The sequence below is a fragment of the Corvus moneduloides genome, chromosome 2, assembly GCF_009650955.1.
Source record: "Corvus moneduloides isolate bCorMon1 chromosome 2, bCorMon1.pri, whole genome shotgun sequence".
Taxonomy (NCBI): domain Eukaryota; kingdom Metazoa; phylum Chordata; class Aves; order Passeriformes; family Corvidae; genus Corvus; species Corvus moneduloides.
This window is the reverse complement of record NC_045477.1, coordinates 94,982,795-94,998,718: the sequence shown is the minus strand read 5'-3', so window position 1 is coordinate 94,998,718 and position 15,924 is coordinate 94,982,795. Positions and strand designations below refer to the sequence as shown.

Genomic DNA, 15,924 nt, shown 5'->3' with positions numbered 1-15,924 from the left:
TTTTTTTTCTTTTGTACAACTTCAATACACCTTATGATAACTGCCATAGCCTCAAACTCTGGAATGCTTTTTTACTAACCTGCTTCTTTTCCTGAGGCATTCTTCCTTCAGAGCTATGAATCAAGTCATGATACATGACAAACTTTTTTTAATTATCTAAATGAACTTCTACAAAACATAAATTAACATACTCAGATGCCATAAAACATTCTGTAAAAAACTATCAGAATTCTATTCAGAGGCAGGTGCTTTGCTTTTCTTCTGCTGTATGTTGCAGGGCCATCCCTTGGAAGCTCATTTCTGCCATTACCACTAGGGATGACAGCCTTGCTCATTAACTTTGCTGAAAGCAACAGAAGTATTTGAGGATGAAAATATTAGTCACTACAGAATAAGGGTGGGAAATTAGCACAGCAACAAACAGATTTGTCACAATGGCATTTTTTCACTGCTGTATGTGGGATCTCCATGTCAGTCTGCATCACTTGATGGCTGACCTACTATTCTTTTCTCGTAATGATTTTGCTTTTCAAACAGGACTCGGAGGAACCAAGTACATCTCTTTTGAAGAACGGCAGTGGCATAATGATTGCTTTAACTGTAAGAAGTGCTCCCTTTCATTGGTGGGTCGTGGCTTCCTCACAGAAAGAGATGACATCCTTTGCCCCGAATGTGGGAAGGATATTTAAAGCTCAAACTAAGAGGTGAGGAAGAAGGGAGGAAAGCTGTGCTTGCAATATAGTCTGAAACACATGGATGTTCAGAACTAGCTTTGCCACTCTGTGTCTCACTGTACTATTAACATTACTTAACCTTTTTCTTTATACTCTCCAAATCAGGAGAGAAAACAACTTGAAAATCTGTAATAGCAGTGTTGGTGTTTAAGATTTCTATCAGTAATGAAAACTAATGCAAAACCCATTATATAAAACTATTTGGCTGGTTTTGACATAACATACTATTTTTAAGGTGTTTTTTTTCCTAAAAAAATATTCCTGTTACAAGCAAGTGATACAGCTCAAGGGTTACAATGGCCACACACAATACATTCATAGGTGGATATTCAGGGTGAAGCCTTCAGCCCACTGAAATTAATGGCAAAGACCATTCAATTCCAATAAGGCTGGTCTCACCCCAGTGCTCTTGAGCTATGTGACTAGTGTGTGCTGTCAAGTCTGTAGAAGGGCTGCAAAAGTAGAGTGTGTTTCAATGTACATGGATTTGTGACATGCCATAAAGAGATAATGATGAAACAGTGGAAGTGGGAGTGCTTCATGACAGGTACATATTTTATTGCATGACTAGCTGATCGTTGTGTGAAGTACAAGTTCTGATCGACAGTGTCAGTACTACAGTTAGTTGACATCACACTGCACATTGTATTTTTCAAAATAAAATCATTTAAGACAAAACTGTGATTGTGGCTTAATTGTATTTACATAATATTTACAAAAATGTTTTCACATTCTGAAGAAACACAATGCATACAAACACAACCCTTTTTGCACGCAGTTTTTGAAGGTGTGAAGCTTAGACAATTCTGAGAAGGGGCCTGCTTTACAACATAGTCTTCTACTAATTGAAGTCAGTGGGAAAATTATCAGCAAACATGAACATGCGTGTGAAAACACTGAACTGACTGCAGCTGATAAAAATGTGTTCATAGGCTCTAAACTCAAACCCAAAATATTTTTCTTCTCAGCAAGAAAGGAGGTCAAGACAACTCAAAAGACATCTATCTTTGCAAAAGTCAGAAGTTTAACTTCTATAGTAGGGCATGCTTTAATTTTGTTCTCTATTGGGATACATAAATACCCTTTGTTGTAGCATAATTTCTGCTACATGTTTGCCACAGAGGCAACTGTCAGCAACAGCATGCTGGCAGGACAATAACATCAAAAGGAAACAATACAAAGGAAGATAAACCTTTTTCCAAAGCAAACTGCAAGAAATATGGCCATGTTACGCAATGTACAGTCCCACTACACCTTCCAGATGGAATTCATTTGTGTCCAGAAAAACGAGGAAAGAAGTATGTCATACCTCCAACAGGTGTTCCTGTTCTCCAACAGGAATCTTCAGATGTGAAACTAAGATTTAGGAATATATTTAGTCTGTGTGTTATTGGGTAGGGACAGTTTGTTCCTAGTTTCTGACACCAGTCTTGAATTTGTCTCTTTGTACCAAGTGCAAAGTGCTCACAGGTCATTCCCCTCTCACTAATTCAACAAGCTAAATAGATGTATCAGATCAGATTTAGTTTCTTGCATGCCATTTGAAGAACCTGGCTGGCTGACATTTTTAAAGTGCACACTGCGCTAATCAGAACTCACTGAGTGAATAAATTCTATCCCTTGGTGATTTCATTCTAAGATGAAAGTTGTGGCTAATAGCCACAAAAATCACTTTTATATACACACCTCCAAAATGAGGGCAAACACTCTCTCCTCAGGGGTCTGCCAATCCCCCAGCACACTGCAGCTCTGCTCTAGTACTTTGCTGAGAGAAGAAGGATTACTTTGAGCCAAAGGGGTAGTGCCCCTGTACTTGGCACTGATGAGCAGCCACATCTTGAGTTGTGTGTTCAGTTTCAGGCCCCTCACTACAAGGACAGAGGTGCTGGAGTGCGTCCAGAGAAGGGCAGAGGTGCTGGGGAAGGGGCTGAAGCTGGGAGTTGCTTAGTCTGGAGAAAAGAAGGCTGAGGTGAGATCTTACTGCTCTCTACAACTGCCTGAAAGGAGATCATAGCAAGGTGGGGCTTGGCCGCTTCTCTCAGGCAGCATGTGACAGGACGAGGGGAAACAGCCTCAAATTTTGACAAGGGAAGTTCAGGCTGGATATTAGGAAAATTTCCTTGACTGGATATGGTAAAGCAGTGGAACAGGCTCCCAGAGAATGGTGGAGTCACCAACCATCCCTGGAAGTCTTCAAAAAATGGGTAGACATGGAACTTCATGATGTAACTTAGTGTGCATGTGGAATTCAATTGAAGGTTGGACTTGATGATCTTGGAAGTCTTTCCCAACCTTGTTGATTCTAAGAAGGCAGTAGGAACAGCACAGCTTGCACCCTGCCTCCCAAGTGCTACAACAGATGGCAAAACGGCCCCAGCTTTGGGGAAAGGTAGGTGAAAAATGACAAGGCTGGAAAGCATCCCAGCCTGGAAAGAGGACTGCTACCATGCAACAGCAGCATCATGCTATTATTCCAGTGCAGTTCTGCATACCCTGCTCAACACATACCAACACACATGTGCTCCTGGCAACTGGAACTACGCCAAATCCATCCTAGACTCTAGACCACTGACAAGAAGCCAGCCACAAAACAGAATTCCCATCAGACACTAGTGCAAAACCCAGCACTTCACCTGATGCTAACTGCTGCTACAGCTGCGAAGCAGCTACTGACCCTTTTATCTTGTAAGCTTTAAGTGCTGATCACTTCAAGTCCACTGAAATATAACTGTATAAACTGAACAAGCCTAATTACATCACAAAAACAAGTCAGCACTGTTTTGTTTGCTTTAAATTTAATTTATTTAAATAGGATAAGGCTACTTAAAAGACAAGTCTTTACATACAAAATGTACATTACGTTAAAGTTTGCTGTACTCAAGTACAAAAACTGCACAAGTGTTTAGTAAAAGGGAAACAGCACACCATTTCAAAACACACATTCTTACCATTTTACAGCATTCAAGAAGTGCCTTTTACATCATAACAGTAAACGGAGAACTTCTGTAAAGTAATGAAATAAGCTACAGTTTTGGTTTCAATATAAACCAGTGTTAAAAATGTAAACAAGCGTTCAGATCACTACTGAGCTTCTTTTACTGGGTTTAACCAAGTGGATTCAGAAGTTGATTTTTTGTTTTACCAAGTCTGGGAGCATTGTTGTTATTTACCATCCATATCTAAAACTTATCTAAATTGGCTTCACCCTGAGCCACTGAGTTTTAATAAAAATGTTTCCATCAACTTAATTGGATTGTTGCCCTGTAAGGCACTACCAATAATCCAGATGAAACACCAAGTTTCACAGAAAACCAAAATCCATCTCAAATTATCAAAGGAAGGAAAAACAGGTTTGTGGTTTTTTTTCTAGAGCACAATTACATCTGTTAATGCTCTCTAGGTACTTCTGTCTTCCTATCCACATCCCTCTCCCAACTGTTTGTAAGCTGAGAAAGCACTGGTCTACATTCCGCTGGTTTTCCCCATATTTTATAAGCACGATTGTAACCAGGAAAACAACCAAATTTGCTACATTGGCACATTTTTACACTTATGCATGTATAAAATATGCCTGTGTACTTAAGAGAACATGGCACTAATCCATTCACTACTTCCTCTCGAAGTTTCATATCAAACAGTCTAATCACATATTTCCATCTGTGCATTCCTTATTTCACATATCAAGAGAAACTTCAATTTGAAGTAATGCTGTTAAAATAGTTCATCTCTTATTACCAACCTAACTTGAACTGCAAATTCTACACCCCTGTGCAACAAAAAGGAAACAAATTTGCTGTAGACTATCTTATCAGCAGAATGGTCAGTTTTCTCACCTAAATTAATTACCTTTTTAAAGCCAAGAAGGCTCTAGGAATCACTCTAAATTTCAAAAGCTATTTTAACTATTTAAACAGACATGGAGCAAAACTGAATCTTAGTGAAACAATGTGTGAATCACAGTGACATGGAGGAGATGAACTATAATAATCTTGAAAACTAAGAGTGGGGGGTTTAGCATAGTGTAATATCACCACCTTTTAAAGAAGTAATTAACTACTTGGTGTGCAAGAGCGGATACTTTTAAGGTGACTGGTGATAGTGACTCCAGCTTTACCACAGGGAGCTGTTAAACTTGTTAAACAACTCCACAGCAATCTGAATCTCTGTAAGCTTTAAAATAATTTTATTTAAACTGTTTAAATATGACCTATCTATTTGAAAATATGGAAGTAATATTTATGTTTCAAGCACCATTAGCTACTTCATGGCCATGTAACATGCTGGATTTTCTTCTTTGCTTCCGAAGGCTTTAGGTCATTCTGGAACACAAGAAAATATACAAATATTCTTAGAGATACTGTGCAAACAGGAGTCAGTCATTAATCTGAGATATTTCTATCTGGCTCTAGTACAGTATTCTGCTACAGGCTACTACAACAGCTTTCTATTGCCATCTTGTGGAGAAAGGTAAATATCACAGAACTTCTCTGGTGAAGACAAAAACAGAGCCAATGAATTTAACTACCTGCAAATCACACATGTGTTTTGGTTTTTAGCAACCTACAATTAAATATTCTTACATATTAAAAAATTTCTTTCAATTATGCAGCTTAGAAACGGGTACGTATTGGAGTTTCAAAACATACTTCTAAAGTTCTTTCAGGTTGTCTTCTTAAAATACTTGTTGAAATGGGATTATGTAAGGAAAAACCCCAAATACACAACTAGGAAACCAATTTACTTTTGTCAAATAGTAAAAACATTAAAAAAAGAAAAAGAAAGTTTGGTCTTCCTTTGTAATGACCTGGATAAAAAGAAGAGAAATAATTGCCAAAGCCTCAGATGAACTCATCTTTCAAGCCCCCCTGCCCCAAGAAACCTGTAAAATCAAGAAGGCCCAAAGAAAAGCAATGGCAGATGAAGCAGTGAAATATTTAATTCCCTTTCATCATCTAAAATAATATTTTTTTTTTAAATCTGAGAAATTAGAGCTTTAATAGTTCACATAAGCGGAGCAAAGACAGGTATATGAGTTTTCAAGAACATACTGCAACACACTGGTTCAGGGAGCACAATCTAGAGATCTCTTTTCTCTTTAAAAGACTTTCAGTGTTAATTTATTTACAGGAATCCTGTGGACTGCAACTACTGAAAGGTTTAAGGGAATTAGATCCAAAGATAATAGGGATAGTTCTGTGCTATTCATTAAGTTTTTCTTGGAAGTCAAGGAACAGTCACTTGCTTGGAGACAGAATTGTCTTTACTGTCATTACACTAAAAATAGATCAGGCTTTACAGCCATCTGCCAAGTACACTGATTCTTCCTGACTGCATCACTTACTATTCAATAGCACATTCTTTAATTTCAGATGGTAAAGTAACATCCATAGAGCACACTTGTCTAACTTCACATGTGTCTGACCAACACCAACCAAGGCATGACTGAACTTACAGGTATTAACTGGAACAATCTAAACTGTGGCTAACATAGAAAGTCAAAGGTCAGAGGTCACAGCTTCTGAGTGTCAGTCACACACTGGCTCTTAAAAATGTCATCACTGTGTCTATAGAGCATTTAAATTAAATATAAAGAAGCTGAGAGGTGTGTACTAAAGTTTCAAAAGCTCTGTAGGTTCAGATCTGAGCAATACTTGGAAGAGTTCTAAATACTAAAAGTTAGTAATACAGGTAGTAGGAAACACACCTCCCAAGCATAAATTCCATTCAGAGCCTCAGCCATGATTTTTTTAAAAGTTGCTAAAGCTGTCTTTCAGAACAGCCACGTGTTTAGGTACTCATGTTTAACAGAAGTCTGATGGAATGTACCAATCCACACACCAGGATATTACCTGCATTCTTTCATTAAAGGATTTTAAAAAAGATATTATTAAAAAGCCTTTCATGAGGCAATATTGAGAAAACAGAAGTTCAGTCTCATGTCTTGGGAAAATTCTAATCAATGTAACTGCATGCTGTATCTCTAAAGCTCCCCCTGCAGCTCAACTGACAACAGCTATTTCTATTTCTTCCTTTGAAGCCCAGACTCATTCCAGATATTCCTGTATTCCAGTGGAAATGTGAAAACTCCTTCATTTGTATCATGTATCATGAATACAACACAAGTGTTAAGACCTATTCCTATATCGTGGCGTGTTTTTAAGAGATGGCCCATTGCTCCTTGCTCACTGACAAGCCCTTTCAGCCTAGTCACACCACTATCAAAACTAACCACTGTTCTTTGTTCCCATCTGGCAGCTACATTCAGCACCATTACCTACACCTTCAGAGATACGCCTTGCCGAATTCACAGATCCTGCCTTAGCTCTACACTCATCGCTTAAGCTCACCACCTTCATTCTACCCTCATCTGTAGTGTAGCTCTCTTATGCACAGAAAATTTGTAAGCAGCCAAACCTAACTTGCAGAAATGAGGTGACTATTTACCTCTATGGTTAACAACTCACTCATCAGACTTCTAGGTGAGAATAGCACCTTTGTGTCCAAGATCTCAGCACATCTTTCTCACTTTCAGAAGCCCAGGTATCTGATTAGGATTCTGCACATCTCAAAGAGAGCACTTGACCTTTGGCATCTCACCTCGACTGATACGGTTTGCTGTAATGGCTTCTCATTCAGACCCACAACCAATCAGCACTCTCCAGATTTACACAGTCAGCTCCTGCCTCTAGCTTGCCAATTGCTGTGTGACATTTAAAACAGATGGCATTCCTCCTCTAAGGATATATTCTGTGGCTCTCAGCATCTCACTCCAGTTCCTGAAACATCGCTTCCTTTACTTTGACAAATGAAAGCCTGTCCGACTCAACCATTCAAGTGAGATTGCTACAAATCATTTAATTTTTCCTTCCCTGCTAGAGAAAACAAATCACTTGTCCTCCCTTCATGGCTGTTTTCATATTCTTCTACAATACCTGTTTTTTCTCTCAGACCTACCAGTAGAACTAGTTTGTGTTTTGACTGCTATCAGCACCACCTTAAATATTACTTACTTACTCATTTTAAAATTACATGCATGTTTTCTGTAGAGTTGCATCTCTCACACAGAAGTTTCCTATGGGCAAGTACAAATTTCTTTCTTTCTGATATTTCCCAAACTAGCTCCACTTTTGTCTGTTTCCAAATACTCTACTGTTACTCTTAAATAAAATCATCCTAACTTTGGTTCCTGTAAATCTCAATTTAAAAAATAGAAGCTGCAAAACAAGATACTGCACAAACATACCGGCAAATCAGATTCCTCTTTTGGAACAGACCTCTTTAACTTCACAACAGTAGTTCCTGCTATTGGAGACAAAGGGTAAACCTTCAGACTAGTCAACACACTGCTGTCAGTCTTTGAAATATTGTTCTGCTTAGCCTCATTATTCCTTATTCCCAGCTTAGCGTCCTCTGACAAACTGGAGGCTGAAATGTATGTTGAGGCATTTGAAGGAACTGATAATCTTCTAACTGTGTTGGTGGTGCTTCCAGCTGGAGGAGGCTTCAGGCGATCGGCAGCTCCGTTCTCAGTCTTCTTCACCTTTATGCTTGTACTTGTGGAATTGCCATCAAATACAATTAATGGCCGTTTCCTTAAACCTTCCACTGTTACACTGAAAACACAAATCATAAAGTTCTCAGAAACATAGGTTAGATGATCAAAAAATAGCACATCCATGATATGAGAAGCGAAAATGAATTTTACCTTGTCTAAAGTAAATATATATCCCAAAATACTAATATTGAACTCTGAGATGTTCCAAACTTAAATAAAAATAAATACATTTATATACACTTACATATACTTAAATAAAAATAAAAAGCAATAAAAGCCACTTCCAAAATATAAAGGCACAGGGGACTGTGTGAAGACCAGTGCTCCTCAGCAAAAAGAGTTGTGTGAGGAACTGCCTAAGCAGACAATTACAGCTGTACAACCAAAAGCTCTATGCTTATACCACTGTAGCTATTTCAGAGTAACTACAGAGACAGTAAGTGCTAAGTATTTCAACAGATGAGTATTTGAGAAAGTGTGTGCTGCCTTACCTACAAGAACAGCATCTCATATTCTGCTACTTCTTAATTTCCCTGTTTCCAATCTTATTCAAAATCATAATGTTACGGTAAATCCAAAAGATTGTTAGTCAAGGAATAAAAACATTAAGCAAAAAAAGCACACCTTTTAAAAATAAGTTGTCTTTAAACAGGAACCCTAAGTGGATTTAATGACTTTTTTTTAACAGTTTGTGCCTTTAAGCCTATGTGTAGTCAGAACTGTCCAGTTTAGTAACCACTGATTCATGAAAAGGAATACTATCAAGCTAATATCAAAACAGTATTATCAGAAAACATCTTGACTGAGAAAAAATAAAGTACAAAGCTAACATAACTCACACTATATGAATTCAGAGTTTCAAAAAAGCAATGCTCAAGAATGACAAAGAGAAAGTATTTGGAAAGTGCATATTTAACAAATAAAAAACCCAAGCCACCATTAAGGTATATAATATGCCTGTTTAGAAACTTCAGTTTTCAGTATACACTGACTCTTCAGCCATCTCATTCTAAACAGATGAATAAAAGTAGAACACACTGTTTGCAACAAATTAATATATCCATTAATTTGCAGCTAATGAATCTGACAATATTGATGTTAGGTATCTCAACAGACTTTAAATTAAGCCACAAGCAGAGACTCAATCAGTTGGGCCTGGAACAACATTAGATTAGTAGCAGCTGATAACCCTCACACATTAAGAAATTGCCTGCATAATTTCTACCAAAATCGGGGGGTTCTTAAAAAAGATGAAACTAGTCACACCTCATAAAGCAAGAAAAAGTTCAGCCCTTAGTCAGACTTTTTTTTCAGTCACCTACCTTAACAAAACCAGTCTGCTTTTTCTATGGAGATGGGGTTTTTTTATATATTCAGACTGGTGAAGAGCGGCAAATTAGGAACTAACTAAAATTCTAGGATTGTTATCTATGCTAAACAGAATTTTAGAATTGTAGCACTTGTACAAATGACCACATGCCACAATACAAATAACGTTCCCAGAGAAACACTTTGGGAAAGTTCCAGAAGAATTTGGATGCTGTCCCACCAAGAATTGTCACATTCAATTTTTAGATACATGTCTCACAGAACAACACAGGACTTTGGGTGTGACGTTTGCTTTGTTTATATCAAGTACAGGCAGTTTAAGAGCTACAGAGTAGGACTCATATTAGCCAGCACTCTTCTGAGGGAGGACACTGGGGCCGAAATGAACCATTTTGGGATTGTGTCCCTTTCTGCAGGACACCCTCTGTGAAACCTGTATTTCAGTGTACATTTACATCCTAGAGAAATGTTCTATCCACACTTTGGACTGGGCTGGATGGAGGGCATGCTGTAACCCTGCTGTTTACTTTGTAGTGCATGGTAAAGAACACAAGATTTACTAGAGGAATCAAAAGCTTCATTATATGTTTCCACTCACATGATTACTCATGCAGCCAAGATGGCCTCTGGGCAACTCCCAGTCATTATGACAGTTTAATGAAAAATGCTCCTAATTTTGCCTGTCTTAGTCTAGAACTTAAGGTAGCAACCTAAAAGCAGAGAGCAATGTAAGCTTTAGCTCCACACCCTGATTATCCTAAATATTTGCCTCTTACCAAAACAGGCAGGTGCTCACCTTTACTGTGAAGATCTGACACTGGTCAGAAGTACAATGTTTTACCCTGAACTCAGTATTATCAGCACATTAGCAATTCTCAGGGGACACTGAAGTGGCCTCTTAGGTGACTGTGCAGAAATAATGAGCCCAAGCAAGACCACACTCTAAGCATGCACAGCACAGTGCTCCTGGAGACTGAGCATTTGCAGTGAGTCTTCAGATATGATGGCACTTCAGAAACTACATATACTCTCTGAGACTCATACTATCCTCTTTCTTCCAGTAGGCAAGATGATCTTGCGGATCTACAAAATTAACCATCCCTGCACACAAACAATATCTGAAGTTGGAGAGACTGTGCTTGTTTTTATTTGGTATGATTGCCTGCAAGCTCAGATATTCAGTAATGAGATGCATAAACCATCACGTGTAACCTCAGATATTTAGCTCTGTTACTGAGGTATAACACGTTACTTCAACTCAGCTGATATACAGCAAGTGTTCTAGAGCACAACATTAATTACCAGCAGTAAAAGTAAATGCAGCATTCAACACTGACTTTTAAATTTCAATGTGCTTTTATCTTCTATCTGTAACTACTAGAGGCAAGCCAACACACACTGAGCTGTGCCGATTAAGTCTTCAAGCCTCACACTAATTGCAGTGCACGCTGTAAAGCTGTGCTTTCCACAGAGAAACTCATCAGAGAACTCCTGTTGTTCATACAATCCATCAGTCTCTCTGATTTCTAAACGGAACTAACAGCACACTGAGCTCCCATCCCTGGCTTGCACATAACTTACAGCTTCAAAATATCTAGGCATTTTGTTTTCTTTTTAGAAACAAGAACACCAACTTCTACTTCCTCCTCTGCGCAGCGGCATTGTGTCAGTTCTGTTTAGGTGGTGCACACAACTACGAAGAAAAATGTAATATCTTAATATCCAAAAAGACAACTGAAGTTCCTTCATTTCTTTAGGGTTAGTAATACTAGCAGTAAAAGATTAATTTTTCTAGATAGTTTTTGCCAGTGCATTTGTTAAATATGAAAGAGGTAATAAAAGCAAAACCAGTAACTGCTACAAAATCTTAAGACTGTCTAAAAACAGAGCAAAAGACTTAAGTCTAATGTGCTAGATGTTAAGTACAAAGAACAACTGGCAGAGAGAAGCAGACTGGTAGATTAAACTCATCTCCTTAAACTTACTGTTTTCCCAGAAAATATGGCCTAGGTTTAACCATTATTGCATTTTAGTGTACCAAAATAAGAGCCCCTAAACTTACTGTACATATAAACTCTGGATGAAGCCATCCTCCCACCTAAAAATTAAAATTGCCTCTTTCTGTCCAAAATGTCCAGCCTGCCATCTTTATTTCTTTGATAGAAAGGTCTTTTGCACCTATTTCAGCACACCAACAGCTTCCTACCCAAACACTAACCTCACACTTCCATCCTCAAGTCCACAGATGTAAACAAACTGAGGTACTATAACCTCTTATGCACATGGAAAATAAACCTGATATAAGACAGCTCAGTGTTCTGGCCACTGCTACAATTTAAAAAAAAAACTAAAAAAACCGAAAAAAACCCAAATCACTTGACAGAATTTGTTTAGCTCTTCACAGCTAGAAACCTCAGTAAAGCTAAAAGAGACTCAAGACATCAACAAGGTGTAATACTGAAAAACTACAGTAATTTCCATCCACCTTTCCTTCAGACCTACTGCTGAACATATCAGAACATCACTCATGCATATCACATGGCAAAGTCAAAGTCTTGGGCAGGGGGAAGGTTGAGTGAAGAGATTCAGTAAAACAAACTTTTCCTTTCTGAGCAAATACAAACAGAAAGATTTTTAAAACAAGGCAGAATATTTCTCTCAGAAAGCAAATGTTAGTTTTGAAAGACACACAAAATTGCTGCAGCATGCACCCCTCACTCTAGAGTAGGCCACCCCTGTCTAGGAGCAGGGATAGTTAACTATGCTCTTAATACTTTCCTTAAACACTACAAACATGATTACTAATTAGCAATTATACAGTGAAACAAAAAATATTTCCTTTCTCTTCCTTATAAAGTACCTTGAAATGCACCAATAATTCATTATCGACACACGCTGGGGGTATGAAGAAACAATGCCAATTCCCTGGATCAATACAGACTGGGGGTGAAGGGATTGAGAGCAGCCCTGCTGAGAAGGACTTGGGGATACTGGTGGATGAGAGGCTGGACACGAGCCAGCAACACGTGCTTGCAGCCCAGAAAGCCAACCCTGTCCAAAGCAGTGTGCCAGCAGGTCAAGGGAAGTGATTCTGTCCCCCTACTCTCCTCTGGTGAGACCCCACCTGGAGTGCTGCATCCAGATCTGGAGCCTTCAGCACAGGAAAGGCATGGACCTGTTGGAGTGGCTCCAGAGGAGGGTCATAAAAATGATCAAAAGGAAAGGCTTGAGACAGTTGGGGTTGCTCATCCTGGAGAAGAGAAGGCTCCAGGAAGACCTTACTGCAGCCTTTCAGTACTTAAAGGGGACATATAAGAAAGATGGGTCTGTAGTGATAGGACAATGGGTAACAGTTTGAAACTACAAGAGGGTCCATTTAGATTAGATATAAAGAAAATGTTTTTTATAAGGAGGGTGCCAAAAGACTGGAACAGGTTGCCCAAAGAAGTGGCAGATTTCCCATGCCTGGAAACACTCAAGATCAGATTGGACAGGGCTCTAAACAACCTGACAGAGTTGAAGATGTCCCTGCTCACTGCAGGAGGGTTGGACTAGAGACCATCAACGGTCCCTTCCAACCCAAACCATTCAATGGTTCTGTGAAAAGAAGCACTATAAGCTAGACAGCATTAATAACATTTAGATGACAAAAGAAAAAAAAAATTATCTTCCCCTTTTTCCTATTTTTGCAGTAGTAGAATCTAACACTTCTGACACAAGCAATCTAACACAGCATTCTCTGTAAACTGTAACAATGTCCAAAAGCTGTACAAGCTTCATTAATCAGGCAAAGATTAAACCAAATGCATTGTCCCAAATTGTCCAAGTCTGGCCCAATAAAGATAAATTACCTTTTATTCTCACTTTTCAAGTCATTTTGCTGTCTTTTCTTTTCCATCATTTTCCCCCATCTACTTTTTGGCAAGTCACGCTGAGGCAGGGGAATGGCATGTTGAATATAGAGATCAGTGAGCCCATCTTTGTCCATCTTTACATCATTTTCGACTAATATATTTTTCTGTGGGGAACAGAAAAAAAAATTGTTATTTTTATGGCAAATTCAATATTCAACCATCGGAGTGGCAAACACCTTCTTTCAAAATCCACTGTAAAGTACTGTATTGGGACAGGGTTCCAGAAGTGGAGGGCAGGTTGGGGTGATCAGTTTGGAGAGGCCATGAACTGCCCAGTGCCATCAACAGCCTGGTCTCCTACCTTCCTGCTGTCAACGTCCTTCATTTTCTGTGCGGATTACACTCAGTCTATCCCTTCAGTGAGGTAATGGGAAACACAGGATGTTTTAGTCAGTGCTTAGTGGTTTCTTTTTCACCACCTGCAAGTGCATTTCTTCATGTCTTCACGTCTCCTCATGTGCCTTGGGAGTCTCCTGCCCGCAGTGTTTGCTCCTCTTTAAGTGCATTTGAGTACCGGTGCCAGGAGCAGCTCTGCTTCAAGTTCTGGGGTGTGATGGGCTGCTTTCTTCAACAGTGTGAGAGACACATGGATCCAGCTGTGACCAGCACTGAGCAGTTATTCACCTTTGCCCACACAGGTCAGCTCTGCAGCCCCTCTCTACCCAAAATTCTGCCAAGTTTTCCCAAGGAAAATAGCAGCCAAAAAAAGGAAAAGTTGTGATAGACATACTGTTGATGATTGATGGTTTCACACACTCTTAAACACACTTCCCTGAATCCAACTACAATAGCAGAGCTCTTCTTCACACTAGACAGACAACTAGAATGTAACGCAAGTCAGACTTACAGATGTAGAGCTGTGCTTTCTTCCCAGTTCCCAAAGAATAATGGAGATAAGCTTCATCCCAACATGAGGAAGAACTTCCTTATGTTAAGTAAGGATGGCAGAGCACTGGAACGGGCTGCCCAGGGAGGTCGTGGAGTCTCCCTCTAGAGACATTCAAAACCCACCTGGATGTGTTCCTGTGTCACCTGCTCTTGCTGACCCTGCCTTGGCAGGGCGGTTGGACAAGATGATCTCCAGAGGTCCCTTCCAACCCTAACTATTCTGTGATTCTAGGAACCATCAGTAGTTTTCTTCCTAATCGTGTATTGGGCTGTGAACACTTCATGGTACTGCATGCCAAATTTATGGAATGACAAAAGAACTCCACTAACATCCTACAAATCGAGGTCACCGAGAGCAGGTCAAGCCTCTGCCACTACTGGTTCTGGCAACGCTTCATGACTTCCGACGTTGGCCTGAAACCTGTCCATATAGGCTCCATGGACAAAAGCGTAAGAAAATTCTTTGAATTTATACAAAACCCTGAAACTTTGATTACTATTGTCTCATGCACCCGAAATTTTCAGCCAAGGCAGTAACTAGTATTCCAAACAACATCAACTAAAACTTTGTATGGTCCTAAACTGTTTATAACTCACTTTCAAACTCTTTTTTTTTTTTCAATTATCAAGTATTAATAAACATAATGCTTACACATTTAAGCATTAGGTTGACTGATTACATAGGCTGCATTTCGTTAATTCACAGAACCACAGAATTATTAGGGTTGGAAGGGACCTCTGGACATCTTCTAGTCCAACTGACCTGCAAAGGCAGGATCATCTAGAGCAGGATACACTGGGTATGGACGTGGCAACTTCAATGTAAAGCTCCTTTCACCGCCAGTTTTACTATATACAGACACTGTCTCGATTTGGGCAAATTGCTCTTTAGCAGCTTCGGTGTTCAAATACAGCCCCCTTGCAAACACGGAGACATCTCCCGCGCCAGGGCCTCCTCTCTGCAAGTCTCTGTGGTGTCCAGAGCACGACTTGATGCCTGCTTTTCCCTGTGCGCCGTTACTCTTCTCGCCCCGCCTCAGGAGCCGCCGCTCCACCCGGCCCGGCTCCCCGGACGCACCTGCTCCAGGGTGAGCCGCAGGAATTCTTCCGAGAGCAGCTCCGGGTGCAGCAACAGCTCCGACTCCGAACGCCCAGATCCCCACTCCTCGCCGTCGCCGCCGCCGCCCCGCCGGCCCCTTCCCTGCGCCGCCATCTTCTTCCCCCGGCGGCCCCTTCCCGGACTCCCACAATCCCGCGCGGGGAGGGAAACGCGTCTCCAGAGCAGCCGCGCGGCGTAGTGGCGTCACAGGCGCGAGCGGGGCCCGGGGCGGCGCGAGCGGGGCCCGGGGCGGCGCGAGCGGGGCCCGGGGCGGCGCGAGCGGGGCCCGGGGCGGCGCGAGCGGGGCCCGGGGCGGCGCGAGCGGGGCCCGGGGCGGCGCGAGCGGGGCCCGGGGCGGCGCGGCAGCCGGGTCAGGAGAAATGCAGAGAATCCCACAGAATCACA

General features: G+C 40.6%; 2 protein-coding genes across 5 annotated transcripts in view; one reads left to right on the top strand and one right to left on the bottom strand.

Moving 5' to 3' along the window:
- Positions 1-1,418, top strand: part of FHL2 (four and a half LIM domains 2) — a 54,331-nt gene extending 52,913 nt beyond the window's left edge. For all 4 annotated transcript variants that reach the window (XM_032100424.1, XM_032100423.1, XM_032100422.1 and 1 more), the window contains one exon: positions 538-1,418. In XM_032100424.1, coding sequence (XP_031956315.1) covers positions 538-689 — 152 coding nt within the window. In that variant the 3' untranslated portion in view covers positions 690-1,418. The remainder of the gene's footprint in view (positions 1-537) is intronic.
- Positions 1,419-3,512: 2,094 nt separating this feature from the next.
- C2H2orf49 (chromosome 2 C2orf49 homolog) lies at positions 3,513-15,655 on the bottom strand. Its single transcript, XM_032100426.1, has 4 exons — positions 15,499-15,655; positions 13,470-13,636; positions 7,978-8,347; positions 3,513-5,053 (listed from the first exon to the last, which is right to left on the bottom strand). The coding sequence occupies exons 1-4, from the start codon at positions 15,631-15,633 to the stop codon at positions 4,997-4,999; spliced, it is 729 nt and encodes a 242-aa protein (XP_031956317.1). The 5' UTR covers positions 15,634-15,655; the 3' UTR covers positions 3,513-4,996.
- Positions 15,656-15,924: the final 269 nt, after the last annotated feature.

What these genes read in the sequence shown, in the direction of transcription:
- C2H2orf49 (XM_032100426.1), bottom strand. Translation starts at nt 15,633, where the DNA reads ATGGCGGCGCAGGGAAGGGGCCGGCGGGGCGGCGGCGGCGACGGCGAG. An exon ending in TGCGGCTCACCCTGGAGCAG is followed by an intron (nt 13,637 to 15,498) that starts GTGCGTCCGGGG and finishes TGTTCCCCACAG; the next exon opens with AAAAATATATTAGTCGAAAA. An exon ending in AAGAGGAATCTGATTTGCCG is followed by an intron (nt 5,054 to 7,977) that starts GTATGTTTGTGC and finishes CTTGTGTTCCAG; the next exon opens with AATGACCTAAAGCCTTCGGA.